Source organism: Haliotis asinina, chromosome 10, assembly GCF_037392515.1.
Source record: "Haliotis asinina isolate JCU_RB_2024 chromosome 10, JCU_Hal_asi_v2, whole genome shotgun sequence".
Lineage (NCBI taxonomy): Eukaryota > Metazoa > Mollusca > Gastropoda > Lepetellida > Haliotidae > Haliotis > Haliotis asinina.
The window spans coordinates 12,694,901-12,719,962 of record NC_090289.1 but is presented as its reverse complement, the minus strand read 5'-3'; the positions used below and the strand labels follow the sequence as shown (position 1 = coordinate 12,719,962).

General features: G+C 37.7%; 1 protein-coding gene across 1 annotated transcript; it reads right to left on the bottom strand.

The window, feature by feature from the left end:
- Positions 1-328: 328 nt before the first annotated feature.
- LOC137298212 (beta-mannosidase-like) lies at positions 329-21,098 on the bottom strand. Its single transcript, XM_067830382.1, has 17 exons — positions 20,946-21,098; positions 16,588-16,734; positions 14,976-15,124; positions 14,303-14,502; positions 13,950-14,017; positions 12,757-12,926; positions 12,407-12,566; positions 11,505-11,671; positions 10,986-11,123; positions 9,465-9,544; positions 8,160-8,350; positions 7,538-7,717; positions 6,430-6,527; positions 5,903-6,050; positions 4,835-5,163; positions 3,102-3,287; positions 329-614 (listed from the first exon to the last, which is right to left on the bottom strand). The coding sequence occupies exons 1-17, from the start codon at positions 21,049-21,051 to the stop codon at positions 375-377; spliced, it is 2,757 nt and encodes a 918-aa protein (XP_067686483.1). The 5' UTR covers positions 21,052-21,098; the 3' UTR covers positions 329-374.
- Positions 21,099-25,062: the final 3,964 nt, after the last annotated feature.

Sequence of the window (25,062 nt, the reverse complement as noted above, 5' to 3'; positions counted from 1 at the left end):
GTCAACACAGGAAGCCGTTTGCTCAGACAAGGGAGATAACTCTTGACGTAATGAGCTGCCTTCTAAGCCTTCAAGAGTTGTCTCCCTTATTTAGTATGCTTAGTGCATAGTGAAAGCCCTTTTTCCAATCTTAGCATCATTAGAAAAAAAACAAAGATTTTCTCAATATTTTCTGGGTACACTGTATATAGGCATCATATGCTATCATGCTCTATATTGTATCCAGTCCAGTGATACTTCAGTCGTGACATCCCTATGTAGTAACAATTCAAAACATCTAAAAAAAACAAACAGCATTTGCCATAAAGCGTTATAAATTACTATAATATTTTTAGCAAAAATAGTTTATTTTGTCTGAAATTAATATAACCAATTTAAAATGAAAAGTGAATATCCATTAAAGATTTTGCTTTCAATGATCGTTTAACAGTATCGAGGTCAACAGGGTCCCATGAGGAGAAGGTCACAGTCATAGAAGGCGCCATCATGAGGAATCCATTGTCAGAGAATCTCCCTGAGATGCCAACTGCGTCCAGCCAAACAAATGGCGCGATGCGATTAGATGCCACTGTGACTTCAAACTCAGTGTTTGACATCATTTTAACATCAGTTACCTGGAACATAATGGAAGGGAAACGGTGTTTGACATCATTTTAACATCAGTTACCTGGAACATAATGGAAGGGAAACTTCAATTCAGAAGATGGGTGAAAGTAGAATTTAATATCTTTAATTACACATTTGTCTTGCTTGACAACGATATAAAAATCCATACTGAAATTCACCCTCAGGTAACAGTCATATCATATATAATAAAGAACTTATTATCCATAAAAAATCTTACACATCAACTTCTAAAATGCCAAACGGATCACAAATTCAGAAACAACCATGTCCATTAATAACTGTATTTCCATCACTTATGCAAACTGATTTCAAATGCAGCATTCTTATCCCCTTGATAGCATTGTTGCCATAATTTGTATTTCATTGCAACTTTAGGTAGGCATGTCGCTGAAGATTGTTGATCTCATTCGACAAATTTTCATAGATGGCAGTTGTGACTCACAAAAGTTCACAAAAGTATTTTTTTACTAGTGTAAATATTATTTCACAAGTACCAATACAATGTTTAGAATATCTAGTTGGCACTGATGTTGTCATTCACATTTTATTACACCTTAGTTTCCATGACTTAGGCCCCATGAAGGTCCGGAGTAAACATAGGCCTTCAGCAACCCATCAGTCCCACCTGGATTCCGCAGTTGCAGAAAAAATCGCGGAATTTACCTTGCCCTGCAGAAAAATGCCTGGTCTGCGGAAAACGCATTTTCATGCAGAATCCCTGCAGAATTTGCCACTTTTCTGCCGCAGAAGTTGCTTATTTTAAAAACTGAGTGAACACTGACTGTTGGCCAAAATGAAAAGTAGAGTTAATGTCGGATATTACACATAAAAAGGACTGACATATTTGTTGTGACAACATTTTCAAAATAAACATGATTAAAGATACTTTATTAATGAAGCAAGTTTTAGGCATCTTTCAAATAATATTAGATTATCTTGACACTGCAATTACATTCTCAAAATCAATCATTTTGAAAATTGAAATTATTTCAGATTTCTTTTAGGTATAAAATTGTTTTGCATGAAACCAGTAGTTGTTTGTTTGCTTCCAAGTTTTGACTGAGAGGAGAGAAATAACTTTCAGCGAGTGTTAAATTCTCAAACACAGAAAAAAGGTGTGGGTGCTTTGTCATCAAACTTCCTCAAGATGTGATGTGTACTGTCGACTTTACTTCATATCTGTGTTTGAGAATTAATCCATGAAGGTCTGTATAACGTCTTTGTTGTTTTTTCTAAATGTTCTTTAACCACAGAATGTTTTGCAGGATATTGAAAATTGGGGTGCAGAATTTGCTTAAATTCTTAAAACTTTGCCGCGGAATCCAGGAGGGACTGACCAATGCTTGCCACAAAAGGCGACTATGCTTGTTGTAAGAGGCGACTAATGGGATCAGGTGGTCAGGCCCGCTAACTTGGTTGACACATGTCATTGATCACTGGATTGTCTGGTCCAGACTTGATTATTTACAAACCACCACCATATAGCTGGAATACTGCTGAGTGCAGCGTAAAACTAAGCTCACCCACTGCATGACTGAGATTTTTCAAATTCAACAAAATCTTTCTCAAGAAGGTTGTAATGATCATTCACATGACCTCAAAAGGAGAAATAAATAATTAGCAATTAAGAAATTATTTTGTTCATATGTCAATCAAGCTTGCTTCATTCAAAACATGTAATAATCTCAGTGTTCAAGATTATTTTATCCACACAGTGTTGTTTACAGTGTTGTTTACAAGTCTGACATCCTCGATATCTCCTGGTATAAGTTCCAATAAATCTCCACCTGGATGCATCTACAGCTTGGCCCTATGATTTTATTACCTCCCTTTGCTGGCTAAGAATTCTCACAGTAGCCAATGTAAACAAAAATGAAACTGTTTGGTCGTAGTGCAATTCAAATTCTGGGCGAAATCATACAGACAAATTGTCAGGTCTGAAACTTTGAAAAAATATATTCAAGAACTCCTTCTACCTCTTTCAGAGAACCTCTGCATCATTTGTGTTGCAAAGTCTAATCAGTTAGACAATTTAAGAGTTGTGATTGAGAGAGTGAGTTGTGACTGGTAAGCTCAACTTTCCAGCATACACACCTGATTGGATAGTACCTTAGATGCATCCAGGGAATCGTGGAGATTTATCGGAACATATACTCTTGAGATATTGAGGATTTGAGTCCAGTTGTACTGGTCAAACCTTATGTCACTTCTATAGAGCTAGGCCTCCTTTCACAAAGCACAAAGGTCATCATAGATCACTAAGATAACCTTGGGGCAATGTTTAAGAATCAGAGTTGAGGTTAACCTTTGAAGGTTGCTTTGTGAAACGAGCCCCTGGACAATAGACACACTAAACTGAAGTTTAACATGGGTACACCACTCTCACACAACGACTCCAAGCCAGGCAGTCCTTGGTGTATCAATAAAGATAAGACTAAAGCATTCAAACAAATGGTTTGAGAAGCACAGCCTACCATAACTTGAGCTTTGGAGAGTCCTTTGACATTGTTGTAGTATGTAAGAGGGAGGTGTGCGTTGATGCCACTGGCTGGGTCATTCACGTACATGTAGACAAAACAGCTGGATCTGTCCTGACAGCCGGACTCACTGACCAGAGTGTCAATATCTTGCCGGAAAACTGACTCCGACGACTTGGTCAGCTGTAAACAAAAACATATGGTCTACAATAAGATCTCAGTTAATTCACGTAACATCTGACATAGGTGGATCAGGGAATTTGGAATTGGGACCAGACAATCAAGTGACATTTGGGACAAGACCATTTCACATTTGGGACAATTTCACATTTGGGACAAGACCATTTCACATTTGGGACAAGACCATTCACATTGGGACAAGACCATTTCACATTTGGGACAAGACCTCAACCCAGTCACTGAGCTTGACAACCTGATTCATTTGGTCACAAGCATAGTTTGCTGGGGTTTAGAATTTGGTCATGGAATCAAAAGATGCATATATTTTAACATAATATACAATATTTGATAAAGCAGAAAGGTACATGGGGTAGAAAATAAGTTTTGAAAGTGTTAAGAACATTATGCACATTTTTCTTGTGAAACTGATACAATATCATAAATAAAGCCATCTTTTCAATGTTTGAACTTACCAGCTTGAAACACAGGGGCTTGTAACACTGAAAACTGCAATCAAGGTATATATTGTCCAGAATGGGTATTACTACACAGGGGCTTGTAACGCTGAAAACTGCCATCAAGGTAAATATTGTCCAGAATGGGTATTACTACTATATATTTATAAATATAAAATATATTGTAGTAATACCCATTCTGGACAATATATACCTTGATGGCAGTTTTCAGCGTAATAGTAGTAATACCAATTCTGGACAATATATACCTTGATGGCAGTTTTCAGCGTTACAAGCCCCTGTGGCTTGAAACACATACATGGTTTTATGCTACACCTGTGCAGTGAACACAAAGATATAGGGTGGCATAGAAAAAATATATATTGTAAAGGACACACATTATTCATTGCACAAAACTATCTACCAGAAATGAAAAGTTTATGTTATTTATAAAGTACATGTACTACAACCATGCCATGATGTGTTTTATAGTCTCTGAATTAATTTCCATGATATACTTAATTTGGACATACTCAATAACACATCCACCATAATATACACACAATCAGAACTAGCGATGTCAATAAGAATAATATGATCTTCAACACAGACATACAATCATATACAACCATGCATGCATACATGCATGCATACACTCTCTTGTAGTCTTGTGTATGAATTCCTACACAATTATACAATTTGACATTAGGCCAGAATAATCTTATTTCTTGTTTCACAAATTTTTGTCCGTGTGAAACTTAAAGGCTGGAGGGGAAAAAAATAAAAATAAAATAACCACCTAAAGTAATATTCCTTGTAAATATAAAAAGTATTTTACTTCTGGCAGTTCATGAATTGTATATGGGCAAAAATCCATCAAAAAACAAATTTTCTTGTAAGTTGGTCAATAAAACCACAAGGATTTTATTTTTTTATTTTATATTTACTTATTCTTGAAAAAATATGACAGGCAGATCCCCAAAATAAAATTGGTCTGGCCTTATAATAATTTGGTGAGTCATTAAGAAAATAGATTCAATGTTTAGTTTGCTTGTTAAAGTATCAATAACACTGTGGCCGAATACGCATCCTCACCTTGTACGTAACGTTCCATGTCTTGAGAGGCGTGAAGCTGTCCCATTGGTACATCTGGATGTAGAGAATTCCAGTGGTGGCCTCAGCTGTTTTTGTCATGAGATGCACAGCTTCTTGACGAGGAAAGCTGGACTTGAGGAGGGTGACGAAGCTAGTGGCAGGGGTGAAGACATTGACGCCAGTCTTGGGATTCTTGACCTCAGTCAGGGGGATCTCATCCACCACCATGTAGATATTGAGGAAGTTGTCGTCCATGAAGGGGGAGATGAGGATGGGAGCGAAGAACCTTCGAGCAAAGTAGTGCAGCATCTTCCATTTGCCCTTGTAGTCTGAGTTTGGACAAAAAAAATATTTTGTCACAAAATGTAGACATTATATATCTATTCATAAAAACAGACAATGATGTAAGAGTCCAGTGGAATTAACTGACCAATTATCTATATGTTCGCAGTGAAAATGTACCGATGAATTTCACAATTAAGTAAATCAAATAAAGTGAAATTAAGATTGTGAATCCTCATAATTTTACCTTGCCATTTGAACATTTAAAACACAGAATTTGTTCAGCTTAGGATAAACTTTGTTAAACAAACTATCATATTTTCAAACTGCTACTATAGGTTTGTTTTATAATTTTTATCCTAAGATGAATAAAATTCTCAGATTTGAATGTTCAAATAGCTCAAAATCTTAATTTCAATTTATTTCGCTTACTTTTTTGTTGAAAGTGAAATTCTATGGTACTTTTTAACTACAAACAATCTGTAGGCTAGACTATGAAAGGGGACCAGTATTGGATCAGAAGGTCACCAAATCACTTTTTATGTCAAGACATGTGTTTACCCAAGGTTTAGAAGTTTGTTTTATTTTCTCTTACCTGCAAAATTTGCCATCTACCTTTTGTTCAAGGAGGTAGCCTTTCCTGAATTTAACTTTCCTTGGGCTTGTTGTTTGATAATTTTGAGTCATGCTCTATCCCCTTTCAAATATAATTCAACATTTCTGCCCAACAAAGTTAGGCTACATATGAACTGAGAAAAAAACATATTTTTTAGCTAAAAAACTGACCTATACTAGCCCAAGTTGGAGCCTGCCAGATATCATTCAGTTGCCAGTAGAGGGCGCCCATAGTCTGTCCCCGGCCATCCGACGTCAGGTTATTCTGCCAGCGTCGGTAGTGTTCACTCTCAGCCTGTATTGATACGGCCTGGTTTATCTGGGAGAGACCAAGATTTCAGGTAGTGAGTGAGTATGGTTTTACACCACTTTCAGTAATATTTCATAAATATCACAGTGGGGGACACCAGAATTGGACTTCACACACCTGCACCCATTTGAGGAATCAAACTCAGGTTTGGCGAACACTTTAACCACAAGGCTACCCCACCATCTGATTTCATGAACTGTAAAGTTTACTTTATTTCAAAGTCACTAGATGAACAACTAACAGGTTTCTCCATGTTGAAGTTATTGGAAAATTGATACAACAATTTAATGATATCAACCTCCGGTTTGTCTCATCCAGATATGATTATGTTTGAGTTGCCAATATACAGTTGGGATATTGCAGAATGCATCTCATTCACTTCACTCACCTGTGTCAGGTAAATAATGTCACTAAATTTCTGTCTAGTATCAGGATTGGTGGGTTCGTTGAAATGAAGGATTATTTCCTCAACCATCTCAATGTTACCTGTAAACAAAGAAGGTTTGATAACAGCCAGATAATCCTTGAGCCATTGTGTACAGACAAACATAATCACTCATTTCCATACAGATTTGTTTGTCATTTAATTTATTGTTGATTATAAGCAATTTAAGGTAAGAATTCTGCTCGTACCTCAACCTCAATCAAAAACCGAAATTACCAAGTGACATGCATGCTTCATGGTATATATACATTCAATGAACTAGAACAGGTATAAAAAACTGTCAGTGAATTTATGTCAGTGTTTGAATATTACACCAGGAAAGGAGTGACTTTACTATCCAAAAAGAGGGAGGTATGGGCAGAACTCTTTCCCAATTTAAGCTAGAAAGAACCAAACATGAATCAGATGAGAACAATAGTGATTCAGTTATCAAAATATTTTCAGCAATTCACCAAAAAAAACCACATTAGCATTATAACTACAAAAAACAAAAAATTGCAGATGCAGAATAAATCAGACAAGATGTCATATTGCCATTTCAGCAGATGTCCGATACTCTTGACTTCCCTGCATCAGACATAAACAATAACAAAAACAATGTTCAGCATATCCACCCTTTCGTGATTCTTGGCAGATCTTAGGCTGCTGTAAATAATGACATGAAAATTAGTCCTACCCTATTAATATTTCAACATATACTGGACCAATTTTATTTTTGTTTTACAGATCTGCTTGCCAATTCTTTTCACGAATAAGAAAAAAGTAAATGTGACTTTTCCCTGCACAAAAAATAAAATCTTTATGTTTGCATAGGTCGAAAGTGTAAACTTACAAGAAATTTTTTTGGCCCCATATACATTTCATAAATTGCAAAAAGTAAAATACTTTGATTATTTAGAAAGAACATTACTTTCATTGGCGATTCTATTTTATTTTATTTTGTTTTTCAATAGTGCCTTTGGGTTTTCTGAGGACAAAAATCTGTAAAGCAAGAAACATAATTGGTCTGGCCTAGGAATAAAATGTTTTATCAGCTTAACGATAAACTGACCAAGAGGATGGTGATTCCTATGGTAGGACATAGGTCCCCAGTAGTCAAAGTCCCCTGCATCAAACACATCCTCCAGGGTCTCGATGTCACACCAGGCCTGAATCCCATACTCAGATGCAAATCGGGGGATCCTGTATGCAGAATCCTTCCATAGGTCTGAGGCGTAGTCATAGAAGTGAACTGTTCATAGAAAATAACGCAACCTACTCATAACATAGCACTTAATGGTATGCCCTCATCACCTTGGTTACCAGAGAAGGTAATAGGGAAAGGAAAATAGCCATGAAAAGTAAGTAACTCTATTTAAAGGTAGGTAACTTTGTGACTGTTTAAAAAAGGATTCTTGTTGTGTTAAGACATTTGGCATATCAGTAAGTAATTTGTGAATTGAGAAATGATTTAATTATTATCAAACATACAGACATAAACTATAATTATTTCAAGGAAAAATACTTATTTCCGTAAATTGAAGGCAACAGCATATCAACTGAACTGCATTTAGAATGCGGAAGTCTGAAAGGAAGATGCATCTGACATAACTTTATCAATAATGACTTACAACTGACGAGGTTAAGAAAGCCATGGGAGACACTTAGGGCATGTTAGTGAGGTAATGACTTACTGTCGCCATAGAGCTCTGAGCCAGGGTCCTTGGCAACCCAGCCCTCCTTCTCTGTCTCCTTGCCATCACTGGGACTTGACGACAGATATTCCCGTGTTGTGTCTTCCTTGTTGACGATTGGCTTGATAGTTGTCACATAAAGCTTTACGTAGTCATCATAGTAACGCTTGAAGTTTCCATGGATGCCGTACCTGAAAGTCACAAGACTCCAAGTGTCTGCAGTTGTCAGTTGTAAGACAGTTTTATTCATTTTGCCTAGAAATATTTCAGGTATGTGAGCCTAGTCTGACAAAAGTCTAAGTTTACTGTTTTCTCTGTTGTTTAAACTGATACCCCTCAAAAAACAAGATTGTCATTTTATCAGCTATGTAATAAGAACTGGTGAAAATGAAGTAAGCCCCTCCTTTTGAATTTTGTACAATGTCCATTCATTTCATACATCTAAACAGGTTCCTTTGCGTAAAATCAATTTAAAACTGACTTGAACACATTGACATTATAGTTGCATAAATGAATGAAAACACTGTGCATTTTCCTATATAATAAGTCATCTTCTTTACCGCGCAGTCTCTAAACACCAAGTGATTGCTTAATCAGAGTCTGAATAGTATTACGTAGATAACCCAAGCTGTTAAGCACTAGAAGGTTATAGTGATACGACTTTATCCAACTGGGTAGCAATTTCCTGTGGGAACAGAGGCAGTTTTGAACAAAATTACTTGCCTAAGGTCTGTGTTTGCCATGACGCAGTAAACCTGCGTATTTGACGCACAAATTATCTCAAATACGCAGTGAATTTAGAAACTTGTGTCATTGCTGAAACAATGCAACTGGGCCCTAAGTTCAGTTAATCAAAGTTTGTAATTTGCTGTTGATTAAAACTACTCCACTGGTTGCCAGTTACATGTATCTACTCCGTGCTGATTAAACACCTGACCTGCTTTACCTTGTTTTTTCATCATTACTAAACAATCACAGTTGATGTCTTGATGAAAGTTCCATACTGAAGTTGACTACCAAAAACATATCCATGACTCTCTCTCATGACACCAGGGAATCATAATGACTCCTAAATTTTCATGTCTAGGGTAAACACTGCTAAGGTGATCACATGTATCAAATGTGTGTCATACATACCTGTGTATAGCCCAACTTGCTCCCTCATTAACAGATTAACAGAGTAACGGATAAGGGCATATGACAACTGCACCTTCTGTCATGTTATAAAACAAAAAGAAGTTGTCATCCATATACTAGTCTTATATATTCTCAAGAATCTCGTCCATGTGACAATTTCATACCTACCAGTCCTGTCTCAGCCCTTTCTCATTCTCGTTATTTCCTGCCCACAGTACTATTGACGCATGGTGCCGGAGTCGCCGAACCTGTGGATAGGTCAACAGGTTATTCTACAAAACTCTGTATCAGTGCATTACACCCATAAGTTTGGTTTTCCGATCAGTTTCATTTTCGCTATTGACGATCTACTGCAACTACATGGATCAAGCTGTCTTCATGGGTGACACATAAATGGTATTATATGTTATTGTAATGTGTAGTATGGATATCATTATCCTACTGTGTGATATCATTATTCTGCTGTGTGATATAATTATTCTATTGTGTGATATCTTTATCCTATAGTGTGATATCATTATCCTGTGATATCCTTATCCTGTGTGATATCCTTATCCTAGTGTGATATCCTTATCCTACTGAGTGATATCCTTATCCTAGTGTGATATCCTTATCCTACTGTGTGATATCCTTGTTCTACTGTGATATCATTGTCCTATGGTGTGATATCCTTGTCCTAGTGTGATATCATTGTCCTACTGTGTGATAACCTTATCCAACTGTGTATCCTTATCCTATCATGTGATATTATCCAGGTGTGTGATATTATTATTCTAGAGTGTTAAGTCCATAATCATAGTGTGAGCTGAACATTCTTCTTGAGTTAAAGTTACAGCATGCCAGTGTTTGAAATATGCAAGCCTTGTGTGTGATGCATAATACCCAAGTCATCACAAACATCAGAACAAATTCCCCATAATACTGGACCTCAACTCTACAAAGCATGTTGCACCTTTCATACTGATATCTGTAACAAACCTTTTCAGGCATGTGATACCCAGTTTCTTAGTGCATGAGATATATCATCCTTGTCAATGAAATATAATCCAAGTATGCAATATGCTATCCTAGAGTGTAATATGTCCCCCTGGTGTCACACAAGTAATGCGTCATATGCACATTTCTAGCTTATAGAATGACACACATGTTACTAGTGCTGTACGTATACCAAACAGCAATAAAAATGCAACTCAGAATTCATAAAAATTATACTTTTTCAGCATGAATTTGGATTTGATCAAGAAACTAAATTGTTTGGATTTCTTGAATTGCGTTTCTTTTGCTGGTCAGTATATGTATAATCAGTTGTGTTAAAGTGTGATACTGTCTTTTATAGAATGTGATATACTTACTTAGTGTCATACCCTATTCTCTAGTGTTTGCTCTTTTTTAATGTACTATTCTACCACTACCATTCTGTAAATAACAGAGCAGACCAGAAATTCCAGTGACTAATATCATGAGCATTCAGAGAGTGAGTGAATATTGTTTAACGCCACACTAGTAATGATGCAGCTATTTGCAGCGAGTCAAGAGCATTGATCTATCCACCTGTGACACAATGCTTGAGTCAATAAAATCAGTGAATCTGACTACCTGACCACATTAGTCGTGTCTTTGACAAGAATGGGTTACTGAAGATCAATTATGACCTGGATCTTCACAGAAAATGTTCAGATTGTAACATACTTGATGTGTGATCTCCTGTGACACGGTACCAAGGAATTCTGGAGTAGTTGGGTAGAGAGCAACACTGAACATCAGGTCCTGCCAGATCATGATGCCCAACTCGTCCGCCAAATCGTAAAAATCATCTGACTCATAAACCTGCCACAAAGAAACAAACCAAACATCAAATTGATGTTTGATACTGTTGGCGTAAAATCAGAATATTACACTTTATTTATGACTATTGACACATATAAATATTGCCTGGATACTTAACAAAAAAATTTAGCTGCATGTAACTTAGAAGCAACCTCTCTATAATGTCAAGTTTACTGCATGTGTGAATCAAAACATTATTTCCTCAAAGAGTTTACATAGGATATTATCAGTGACACAATTTTTAAATCAATAATCATTAATAATTCTTGCTGTCAACAATCTTATTTCTATTAACTTAGCCTAGCCAAACATTCATGTAGGCTTATCTTCTCTTTCCAAAGAATCACTTGCGCTAACTTCATTAACTAATACGATACTTGCCCCTCCTCCCCAAACTCTCATTGAGTTAATGTGCACATCAGCAGCTGATTGTAGCAGACGGCGTAGACCTTTTCTGGTAATATTTTCCTGAAAACTGTCTGCAGGTATCCAGTTAGATCCCTTGAAGAAAACTGGCACATTGTTTATCCTAAAGTAGAATGTTAAACCTGTGAAAAAAAACAACGTACAGAATTTCTCAATGTTCCAGCTATATGGCAACAGTCTGTAAATAATCAAGTATGGACAATCCAGTGATCAACAGCCTGAACACTGACCTATTCAAATGGGATACAATTACTTGTATCAACCAAGTCAGTAAGCCTGAACAATTGATCCCAGTAGTTGCCGCAAGGATGGACAACACACTGCCCACCCACCTTGGTTGTTGCCAACATAATCCCTACCCACCATGGTTGTTGCCAACATGATCCCTACCCAACATGGTTGTTGACAACATGATCCCTTCCCACCATGGTTGTTGACAACATGATCCCTACCCACCATGGTTGTTGACAACATGATCCCTTCCCACCTTGGTTGTTGACAACATGATCCCTACCCACCTTGGTTGTTGACAACATGATCCCTTCCCACCTTGGTTGTTGACAACATGATCCCCACTCATCTTGGTTGTTGCCAACATAATCCCTTCTCACCTTGGTTGTTGAGAACACGATCCCCACCCACACTGGTTGTTGAGAACATGATCCCCACCCACCTTGGTTCTTGCCAACATGATCCCCACCCACCTTGGTTGTTGACAACATGATTCCTCCCCACCTTGGTTGTTGCCAACACACTGCCCACCCACCTTGGCTGTTGCCAACATACACCCACCCATCCTGGTTGTTGCCAATATATACCCACCAACCTTGATTGTTGCCAACACATTGCCTACCCACCTTGATTGTTGCCAACAGGATCCTGCACCAGCTCGACAGTCCGGAATCCCACACGACGCTGTTCACTGGACACCTCGTTGTTGCTGGTGAAAGTGACGTTGACATTATATCGAGTCTGGTTTCCATATCCATTTGGCCACCATCTTTCAATATTCTCTGTCTACAGAAAAAGGCACATGGTCTGTCAGACAAAGATAGTTTCAAAATAGATACCCAATCCATTCTGAATTAGGCACATAACTGATATCAGTCCTAGACTGTCTGTCCCTGGTCTTCCACCCCTACCTACATTCAACTCTCTTTCTCATCATATGGTAACAGAAAAAAAATTCAGCAAGTCTGGTGCTTACACTAGGAATTGTGATTGTGAACACAGATGAACTGTTTGTAGGTGTGAGCGTCAATGGCATTGACTTTGTGACCGATGTCCCTATGATGTTGGTGGTGAGGATGCCTGACACAGAGCTCCCGCTGACGTCAAAGTACACGCCCACATCCAGAAGCCATTCTCCTCCCGAATCTAGGATTGCACAGGAAAGAAACAATCAGACTTACATTTAACCAGCACAGTCATTTTAAGATGATACTCGATCAGTTACAGGAAGCACAAATGTATTGGAAATAGAGCTGAGTGTGGCATAAACAGAATTCATTCACTATCAAATTTCTTGACGGTCCTTGCAGTTTGAACCAAATTTACATCTACATGTAAAGTCAAGGTCTTCAGTTTGAACTACAGCTAAATATGGTCAATTGAACTTGTGGTCAAACAAAAAATTAAATGATTTGTTGTAGTTAATATAATGGCGCAATAGCAAAAGAAATAATGAAAAGGGTTAGTTTGAATGTTAGCCAAATAATGAAAAGGGTTAGTTTGAATGTTAGCATATGATATCTTTGTTTATAATTACCATATTCTAAGGTAAGTAATATACTGTCCTGTCTGGTTTCATATTTGCAAGGGGCAGTGGGATAGCCTAGTGGTTCAAGCGTTTGCTCATCACGCTGAAGGCCTGGGTTTGATTCCCCATATTGGTACAATGTGAGAAGCCAATTTCTGGTGTCCACTGCCATGATATATTGCTAAAGGCGGTGTAAAAACCCAACTCACTCACTCACTCACTCACTCACTCACTCACTCACTCACTCACTCACTCACTCACTCACTCACTCACTCACTCAGCAACCTAGCCGAAAACTATCAGGAACAGCAAAATTAAATTTGTGAGAGGGATTCCAGAAGTTGCAGGTATGTGACACAACTTTATGGAAGATCCGCTTATGTTTTTCAACAACAGCGACATACTGATATAGGTCTCTTATACTGTTTTCAAGCACGCGCACATGTACATGTGCATACGCAAACACACACATGCTCTCTCACACACCCACACCCACACACCCACCCACACCCACACACCCACACACCCACAACCACACCCACACCCACCACCCCCCCCACCCACCCCCCCACACACACACAAAAAACAAAAAAAACAAAAACCCTGATATAATTTTAGTTTTACATATTGTCTTCCAATACCTCTTGTTGTTGCCATGGAGAGTTCACGGATAACAGCAGTATTGAATGCCTCAATGTAGATGTCTTTCCTAAAAGAGACGAGAAAAGTTGATTCATTCATGAAAAACAGCATATATGTCTATATTTCTATTCCCCAGTTCCTAAAGCTGATTCATCCATGAAAAACAGCATATATGTCTACATTTCTATTCCCCAGTTCCTAAAGGTTACTATATTCGTTGTGTTGTGAAGGACAGTCCCCCAGTTCAACATGCTCACCATATTCCTTGTGTTGGGAAGGGAGGTCCCCAGTTTCTGAAGCTTACCATATTTATTATGTTGTAAAGGACAGTACCCCAGTTGAACAAGCTTACCATATTCCTTGTGTTGGGAAGGAAGGTCCCCAGTCCCAGCTGAAGGAACACTGCTCCTTTCTGATCATGTTAACATGACACTCTCCGTTCTGAACCATGCTTGGACAATCTCTGGGGATGTCATAGGCAGATGCATTGGCCTTCTGTGCAGCAACGTTTACAGCAGACTCAAAGTCAATGCGGACTGTGTTGTCTCCCACCTGGAGCAGAGTTAGTGATTTTACTCCTGCATTCTTAGTATTTGATGATGGGGGATGAGATGGTCTAGTGGTTAAATGTTCACTCATCGGGTTCGATTCCCCACATAGGTACAATGTGTGAAACCCATTTCTGGTGTCCCTTGATGTAATTTTTTCTGCAGTAATGCTGAAAGGGGCATAAAACTTAACTCAGACACTATGTATTTGCTAAACCAGTGACCATTTACAACAATGGCATTTTCTGATGACTTTTAGCACAAATAAATTTCCTCATAAGTGAAACAAAACCTTTACCTACATGTACCTAAATCTGGGCAATTTCAAGATGGCCACCAAATGGTAGACTAGCAAAATGGCAGTCAAGAAAGCGGATGTCTTTGACCTTTATGCACAGATAGGTCAAGCTCACCAGTTTGAAAAGGCATGCTGACAAGTGAGAAAGTACAATTTATAATGTGATGAACATTTTTTACCTTGGCAGCATTTTTGATGTCATAGACATACTTGACAAACATGTTTTCAGATGTCCCGACTTTCTGGTCATTGATGTAGATGGTTGAGAAGGTGTCCAGACCATCACAGACAAGGCGGAGGGAAGAAGCAGCCAGTTCATCTGCACTCACTGCAAAACATTGGATGTCATAAGAACTTCATACAATACATGGGATGTAGCAAGAACTCAGAACTTTACTACACTGGGTGTAGTAATGGACTCACTACAAAACACAGAGTGTTCTAATGACCTCATAATAACACATTAAATCAAGTAATGGCTACAGTGCTATACATTAGATTAAATGAAAGCTTCAGTACATCATGTCATATGTCACAACAGCCTAAAGTGTTTAATAAATAGTAATGAGGTGTCAAAATAAACTTACAACTCAAGAAATGAAAAAGGTATACTTCTTTAACTTATATCTGCTGGGTTTTATATTATTGAGAAATGTTTTCACATGTAATTAAGGCCAGACTAATTTTATTTCTTGCTTTAAGAATCCATCACTTGTATTTTTTCAATAATAACAAACATTAATTTCAAAAATTCTCAAAAAAAATAAAATCCTAATGTTTTTATTTGCCAAAAAATGTAAACTTACAGGAAAATCTTTTAAGATCCTTTTTTACCCCATATACACTTCAAAACTTACCAAAAGCAAAACACTCCTAGCATTTAAAAGGAATATTACTTTGTTTGGTGTTTTTCTCAATTTTTTTCTCCTTGCCCGTAGATTTTCTGAGGACAGAAATCCATAAAACAAGAAATAAAATTGGTCTTCCGCCTAATTACTCAATTTGTAATTCGCAAATTTTGTACAATGTACCTCAAGTTCTTACATTAACACCTTTATTTTGCGTAACATATTATCTGATCTCCTTAACATCAGATCAAGTTCACATGTCAGGTAAACATCTGAGAACATGCCACTGCATGAAATGACACCTTTTGTGAGCATTGCCAGACCAATGAGGTGAATCAGAAGAAGTTGATATCAGTGATTCAGAAAGCTGCTGTCTCAGCCTTTCCATACAGGACACCCTCAACAATTTAAAAACTGGACTAAAATAAATTCTGTAAATTCAAACTGTAAATGTTTGTTGCACTGAGGCAAGAGACAGAGTGTGATCTTGACAGAATCAGCTGCTTAAGTCGTAACTTGAGTTAAGAATATCCCATGTTCAAGTTGTCGTTTTCCTAGTCGAGTGACACCATGATTGTTGTCATGAAAGTCTCCAGATCTTTGTTTGGTAGCAACAAGAACTAATGTATCATTTCAATGTAATGACAATTACTGATTACTGTTGAACACTGGAACATTGTTGGTTTCATAGAAGTCGCAGTGGCTGAACAGACTAGGCGGCTGACTTTGTGTGCTGGCAAATTAGAACCCTGATTCTGAAGGTACAGGTTCGAATCCCAGATGAGACTCAACCCAAAAAGTGTAATCCCAAATATGACATATGTTACATTTGACCACTTTCTAAATGGCATTGTGTAATCATCTCCACTTACAGTATATTATACAGTCTCAATCACTCGTACAAACAGGTAATTAAGTGACTTTTGCTTAGCCATGTCCTTACATTGAAAGGTGCGTGTGTACGTCCAGTCTTCTCGCCCAATCCATCGTAGTTTGACATCATTGTCTCGATAGAGAGGATTCGGAATCAGCTTGTTGTTGTACAGAGCTGTGTACATGCTGCCTGGAACACTGGCTGGGATACTCTCACCTGAAACAATCACACCATAGGTGAGGTAAATGGTTTTACGCCCCTTTTACAATATTCCAGCAATATCATGGAGGGCAGCACCAGAAATGGGCTTCACACATTGTACCAATGTGAGGAATCAAACCTGACTTTGGCAGGGCAAGCATATGCTTTAACCACTAGGCTACCCCACCAACCAATGTGCTTGAATATGTGTAACACTAGAGATGAAAGGAATACATGGGAGGGTGATAAGTACAGACAGGATTTGCTAAAGCCCAAGGGCAATAACCCACCAAAGTATTACGGATGATAAACTGGGGTTTAAACTATTACTGTCAAACTAAAGTTTGGTGAGTGTTTTAAGCTACTTTCAGTTGTATTCCCCTCATATTATGGGGATAATGCAGGAACTGCATTTCTGGTGTCTATTGCTGAGTTAATGCTGGAATATGCTGAGAGTGGCATAAAGACTCATTCACTAATAGAACTCATCCTACCGGGTACCCAATCACTGCTGGTTAACAAGATGAAACATGGACAAAGAGACACAACTAATTCAACAAGCAGTGATTTATCTAGGAATCAAAACTCTTGAATCAGAACCCCAAGAACAAAAAATGTGTTTTACTTATGATAATATTTTCATGCATCAAGAAGAATTGTAACTTTGTATTTTGTCACTGCTCTATTGTTAAACTCAGAAAAACATTCCTCTTCCTATTGATTAATGAAATATAAAGAGCCTTAACCAAGCTATGAATTGGCAATACATCTGCATTTGTTACAGGCATAGGCCAGATATCAACCCCTGAACAGAGCTGGATTTGCGGTTTCTTATCAGAATTATGACAACACTGAACTGTCCGCTGAAACTCATTAAAAATAACCGAGTGGACCAGACAAATATATGGTTGATATCGGAAGTGAGTGAGTGAGGTTAGTTTTATGCTTCACATAGCAATATTCCAGCTACATGGTGGTAGTCGGTAAATAATCAAGTCTGGACATGACAATCCAGTGATGAACAACATGAGCATCGATCTGCACAACTTAGAACTGATCACATGTGTCAAACAAGTCAGCGAGCCTGATCCACAAGATCCTGTTAGTCACCTCTTTTGACAAGCATAGTCGTGTTTTGTGTTGTTGATATTTGGAACTGTCTACTGCTCTCTGCCGGAATCTTCACGACAAACTAAGGGTCAAACATTAATCTTTGACCAGGTCAAGATAAACCACTGAACCCTGCTACTACAGTCAGTTATACTGATAAGCAGATAAGCATGATAAGCAGACTGAACTGTCTTTACCTAGCACTGACATTTAGGCATTAAAGACTTGGGTTTGGGAATGAATTATTTTAAGCAAGAATGATAAATACCCATAACATATGTTTAATTGGAACTGGTCCTGCTACTCACTGCCATGTACATATTAAATCAGCATATATAATATTGGTATTCTGATTAATTGAAATAATCGATGATTGGTCATAATGGGCAAGCAACCAAGCACATTTTCTCAAAATCGAACACAAAAGATTTTGGAACCACTGTAACAGAGTTTAAAATATTTGATGATGGAAAGCATCTAGGATGTTGAAAATATGTTTAATCTTGAGAAAACTCCCTTCACTTACTGAAAAGTCATGACTGAATATTTGTTGAAGATGGTGGAAAGTTTATATTCATGATACATTAGTCACATAAGAAGCTGCATCATTTTACATTTGATAGAAAATTTCCAAATGCAATTTGTACAATTTATAAATAAAACAAAAAACAGAGAACCGAACAGTTTTTCAATACTAATATCTGCAATAACAACCTAAAGAGGAAAATCTACAAAATGAGTCTGACCAGTTTTGGGGGGATGAACCAATCATCAATTGTGAGTGCTCAACCAATTCTCCATACTAATATATAATCATATGTAACTGTTCAGTTAACATGATTGTTTTGGATTGGGTGTAAAATTCACCATAGTATGTGGTAGACTTGTAACCGTCCGTTTTCTCTCTGGGTATGTATAAAAACTGTATGTAAGATCATGTAAAGACTTCAGTCAGGAGACATGTTCCTTGAATGTCAGAAAAAAAATCTGTGGGTTACAATTTCACTATTTGTACATAGCTGCACATGTATATCATTGTCTGTATAAACAAAAGATTACAGCATGACCAGAATTTAGTGAGTTGGTTAAAATGTCCATACCTTTTTTTGTGTGTATTCGGCAAAGTAACAAAAGCATATAAGGCTCTTGCTTTTTCCTATTGCTGTGTTTGTATTTTTTTTAGCTAAGAAATTAACCAGTTTGTCATCGTGGTCTTCATTACAAGTCCAACTGGGAAAGGGGATCAAAGAGATGATTATGCGGATTATGGGAGTTAAAACAAAAACACATTTGATATAACATTCTTAGGAAAATATATCGATATACTTAATATTAATGATAATTAATCTTCCAACTACATATCAATGCAGGCACGTCACTTGGCTTTATAAAACACAAGGTGTAATTCCCGCAGATGAACTAAACTCAGACTTTTATCAAAATTACTAGATTAGGAAACGACGTGGCTCCTGTAAACACCTGTTGAAAGATTACAGTGCTTGAGCCCGTTTTCACCTGTTTTCATGTTCAGTTGCTACTCTGATAGTAGCAAGTCCACACCATTTTTAGATCAACGGTTCAGATTTTTAAAACTATTTTGCCAAGGTTTGTTGATACATCAGCATTGCAACAAACTTTACCTGATTAAATTCTGTCCATCTGTTCTTGATCAACAAGGTGATCAAGTCAACTACTGTCAACTCTGAGAAATGTCCACATTTCCATTTTTGTGAAAAAAACGTCACACCTATTTATTTCAAGTACCAAACTATTTTAAGTAAATGTTGTTGAACCACAAATATATTAATAGTCTTTTCTATCAGCACAGTGCTTTCCAGAGGAAAAATGTTTCATCTGGAATTATACGTCTTCTTTGAACATCCTAGAACTTCGAATCAACGTATGTTTCAGGTCTGCAGAAGAAGAAAGAAACGGTTCATTAAACATCATGACTGATGTACAGTGTCAATGTTGGCAAAATCAGTATCTAAACACTAAATTATTGAAACAGATTCAAGTTAGAGTCAAGATTATGAAGTGCTACCTTTGTTTTTAATCAGTTAAGATGAACTTAAGATTGTAACATGTTTTCATATATTCTAATCTTAAACCTGTATCACCAGTGTTGAAGATTCAATTTACACTGTGCTTTTAAAGACAGTGCTGAAGATACCATGTTTCAAACCTGAAGCAAATCTGATGCTGAATTATATCAGTGTATGTTGCGCGTGTGTTGTGATGCTGTAATGTGCAAAAAATACTCACTCTCTACCCAAATCTACATCATGTGTTTATGTAAGTGCTATGACATCCACAAATGAATAATGCTGAATTCTGCTTAAATTAAAAGATCAATAAAATATTGTCAGTTTTCAAATATTACTATTATTAGCCACAATTTTGTGTTCTATGGCTGTCACTTTTGGATACAGACAGAAAATACATGTAAATCTGAAAATAACATACATATTGCGCAAGGTATTTGAAACAAATAATGCTTTCCTACCTGTTTAATAATCAAAGTACACACATTTGAACACTTTAAAACATATTAAGCATGTTAAATAAAATTACTCAATGAATGAGTCAATGACACGATCATTGTTAGCTGGATTCACACATGGAGTTGTCTGCCCCTGGCAATACACCCCTCCCTCACACAAATCTATCTGAAATGTGCATCCCTGGTTACATTAAGTTAAAATTTGTTTTATAATGGAGAGGATTGATGTGTGCTTATGATAAAAATAATCTAAAGTGTGCCATCGATTGATAAAACAAATTTCAATGTTCAGCAATAGTTTAAATTGTTGGAAAACTATGAAAGAACAGAGCAGACCAACCTTTTTTGCCAATGGCGCCAACGCGGGAATATCTTCTGAAGGGACCAGTCGTTGTTTTTCACCCAAATACATCGTGGAAAAAGCCAGAACGCGTAACACAAGGACCCCCAAAATTGGACCAGGTTTTCATGAGTACTACAGAGTTACGTCCCTTGGCAACTCACTTAGTGTGGACTTGCTACTGATAGGCGTGTGAAATGAAAACTTTGGAAAACACTTTAATCGCGTTTGTTTTGAGCACAACAAGTTCATAGATCAACGAGTGGCGCTCACCTCTAACATTGTTAAGAAGAGTCCAATTTCCAGAAAGATGCACAACATCAGCGTATGAAACCGACACAACAGCAGCTATCAGCGCACAGCTGAAACATCCCGCCATGTTGTTGTCATGTGACACCCAACCACTACAGACAATTTTACAAATCACATGACTTCCATAAGGAGATTTCACACGCATGTGTAGTCTATTAATAGAACAACTAATTCTCAAACTATGTGACCGTCAAAGATAAAGCACAAATGGTGGACAAAAACTGTACCAGTGCTTGAGAAAAAAATCTGTCGTGATTAAGTGAGCATACTTTCTTTTGGAAAGTATTGTTACTTTGACGATGCCTTGCGAACACAACGTATCTGTGTTGCATGTTTTAAAAATTTCTCAACATGAATCAATATAACTCAAAACCTGATTTTTTACTTATGATATCTGTATTGTTTTGGCTACGATACACTTTAAGGCAATAATAACCAAAGCACTCATACCATTCATTCACCTGATGAAGTGTCAAGGATCAATATACTCTGAAACGTGTTAAGTTCTCATCCATGTGTATCACTTCTAAATGTCAGTGAAAGACCCAACCGCCGCACTGTTTATATCTTCTACAACCTACAAACCACGAATGTAGTGACAGTACATATGTACCATTAAGAAAAGTGTGGATATTCCTTTTTGCGACTAGCCATATCACTAGTCAATGACAGTACCTATGAGATGCCGTCTCTGTTAATTCTGCCAAATACACATCTATGGTTTCAGTTGGTAATAATTTATGTGATCCAAACTTTTCGAGCAGAGACCATCGATCGGTTGGGTGGACGTATTTGTCCTTAAACAACTTTTGGACTTCGTCAAACAGAATGAATTCATTGTCTGATGTCTGCAGCACGTCTTTATACCACAAATATGCCGAATCCTTTAAAAAGAGTGGGAAAACCTGTATTTTCTGAGCGTGATTCCATTGTTTGAAATTAGCAAAATGGAGAAAACGATCAAGCCATTCCTCAGCATGAGAACTATCTTTACTTGTAAAATGTTCTGGCATTAAAGTGGAATCGCCCATCGTGAATTCAGAATTGGAACTTACAAGAATGTCTGCATCTGCCAAATGTGTACAGGAACTTGAAGATTCTAAATCCTCCTGAGAAAGGGATGAGAGGGAGTCCTGAGAAACAGAATGAGGAAAGTTCCGAAGAACAGGTGGAACTGAGCCCGAAGCGTCAGATGGAGGCAGATTCTGAGGATCCTGGGGGGGGGGGGGGGGGGGGGGGGGGGTGGAAGATCGTAACGGTGGCTGTATTAAACCTAGGCGGGCCGGATTAGTGAAAATGTTAGAAGTGATGGGGTGAAAGACCGGACTGTCATATGACGTCGATAAGTCAGAATCATTTGGTTGAGACATTACAAGTCAAGAGCGGTGGAAAAAATACTGCAGATACCATATTCAAACGGCGAAAAGAAATCTACAGTCGTCAAACGTCAGTACGAGCGAATGAAAAGGTATTAACGGTCGTGTGTAAACAAATGAAGGGAAACGTCTTAAACATTTTGTTCAAGACAAAACCCGCAATCTCCACCATGTCGTAACTGGGATTTGGGTGTTAGTAAACCCTCTTACCAGTTACCTGTTACGACGACCGTTCTGCCTTATTGGGGGTGCTGCCAGCTCTGGTGGCATACTCGATTGGTCTGTCCGGGGGGCTACATCTAGGAATAAGTGGTCTGACGACCGGGATTCCTAACTAGCACATATCATTCATGTACTGGCACTGAGGCATACAATGAATAACTCAACACAAGTTTCTATACTCACATCGGTTTACTCGATCCCTCTCTTCATAACAATTGGTCTTGGCCTGGACAGGGTAGGGCAAGCTCACGGGATGTGAACGTTCTACTGTCTCTTCAACCCGCACCGCACCTCGCACCTTTTTAGTGCTGCGGTATCTTTTTAAGGTGTTCGAGCCTGCTCCACCCTTATCACATGACCATCTACCATCTCTGATTCGTTAGAAGTTACATCATTCCCTGGTCTCATGTCGTACCTCGTGATTGGAAATCTCCCTTAATTCTAATCAGTGACTCAGCTTTAATTGCTACTTGACGAATCTATTCTGTTGTGTTGTTTGACATTTATTCCCTTTTTCCATCCCTTAATATATTACCCAATAGTAATAGCATTGGTGCTATGTCGAACTAACCGCAAATCTCAATGAAAGATGTATAAATCGTTTCTTGTATACGATTGCAATTTTCACCTTATAACAGTATTATTACTCGCCCGTTGAAGATACCGCAGTGTAATATTTTTACAATATTACAGTTTACACTAGTGTAATATACCGTTTGACGTATGACGTCAAAATGGTTCACAGTTTCACTCGTTTGATGCCAAATCATTGACTCGTTTAATAAAAATGGTATTACACGGATGCGAGTTTAGTATCCTCTATATACACTTTTCAAAAAAAGTAGGGGATATTCAATTCTGCGACTAGCCATATCACTAGCCAATAAGAAAATGGTAATATATCGTCCAAAACTGTGTTCAACAGGAGATATCGCTTGTGTGAGATCTTACGTTTTGGCAGTAGATTTTGAACAATGTCCTAACAATGCTATGACGTTATGAACGTGATGAAGCCACAATGCTATGACATCGCTGCACTGAAAGTCTAATGGTAGTACAGTGTTGAGAGATGTACATTTTTCATTGAAAACTAATGAAGAATGATTTTGATGATACATAAAATCTCACCATCGTTTGCACTGATATCAATTATATCAATACTTGTTGATAAAGTTAATAATATCCTCGGCAAACCTCGGATATTTGTGACTCATGCTGATATATTTGATATCAGTAGACACTTGGGTGAGATTCTCTATATATATCCATACAGATGAAACATTAACAAAAGGAATGGAATATATTTACAATTTTCCTCTTAATTTCTCTTCATCATCTGTTTCCTCCTCGGCTTCGTCATTTATATTTTACCAATGTTGCAATCCTATATCCCTTCTTTATTAATGGTATATGTTTTGAAACAATGTTATTATTTATTTGCTGCCATCATCACTCAAATCAATGTAAGGTTTTGAAGTTTTTACAGTGAAAAAAATCCCAATAACCCTTAATAAAGCAAAACCCAGTGGTGTCTGAGCAGCGTTGGTACAAAGGAACCCCTACCACTGACCTATAGCCGATTACTAGAGACCACCATATGCCTACCCAAGTCCATAATCCGACAAACGGGATCGGGTGGTCGGGCTCACTGATTTGGTTGACACAAGCTATCGTTTCCCAATCGCAGAGATTGTTGCTCATGCTTTTGATCACTGGATTGTCTGGTCCAGACTCGGTTATTTATGCTCAGTGTGGTATTAAACAACCAACAAACAACAACCAAAGTGTATAATTACACAGTACAGTCTCCTTTGAAAGGTGAAACTACATATATCACCTACGTCGATGACAGTATCTTAGTGAACGATGACGAAAGTATATTCGATGCAGAAATAAATTAGCATGTACGTCCATGAAAGTATCACATACCTACAAGACGGTGTGTTCTGAGTTCATGAAGTCTCTCCTACGCTGGTGAATGATAACCTAGAAATGAGGGATCATTTATGTCGAGGAAAGCATCAACGACATATACTAAAGTATCTTCAGAGTAGATGAAAACATAATCTACGTAAAAAAATGTCCATTTGGCGATGAAAGTATCCACTGCGTATATTGTAGTTTCTTCTAATTGATAATTGAATTAGAGGAAGGCAATAATACGATTCCATACATGCAGGACCTGAGAAGATCCGGACAGAGACCATATACCGGTAGATCGATGTTCATGCTGTTGGTCACTGGACTGTCCACACTCGATTATATACAGACCACCGTCATATAGCTAAAATATTGCTAAGTGCGGTATAAACCTAAACAAACTCACTTACTCGCCCATACATACAAGACACAAGGGGCAATCATTTTTTCTCATTTTAATTGTGAATTCCGATGATTGGTCATATCTTAATTGGGGATTAGACAGACGTTCGCGAGAGACGTAATGACCGGATAAAATACACAACATTTTACTGCCATTC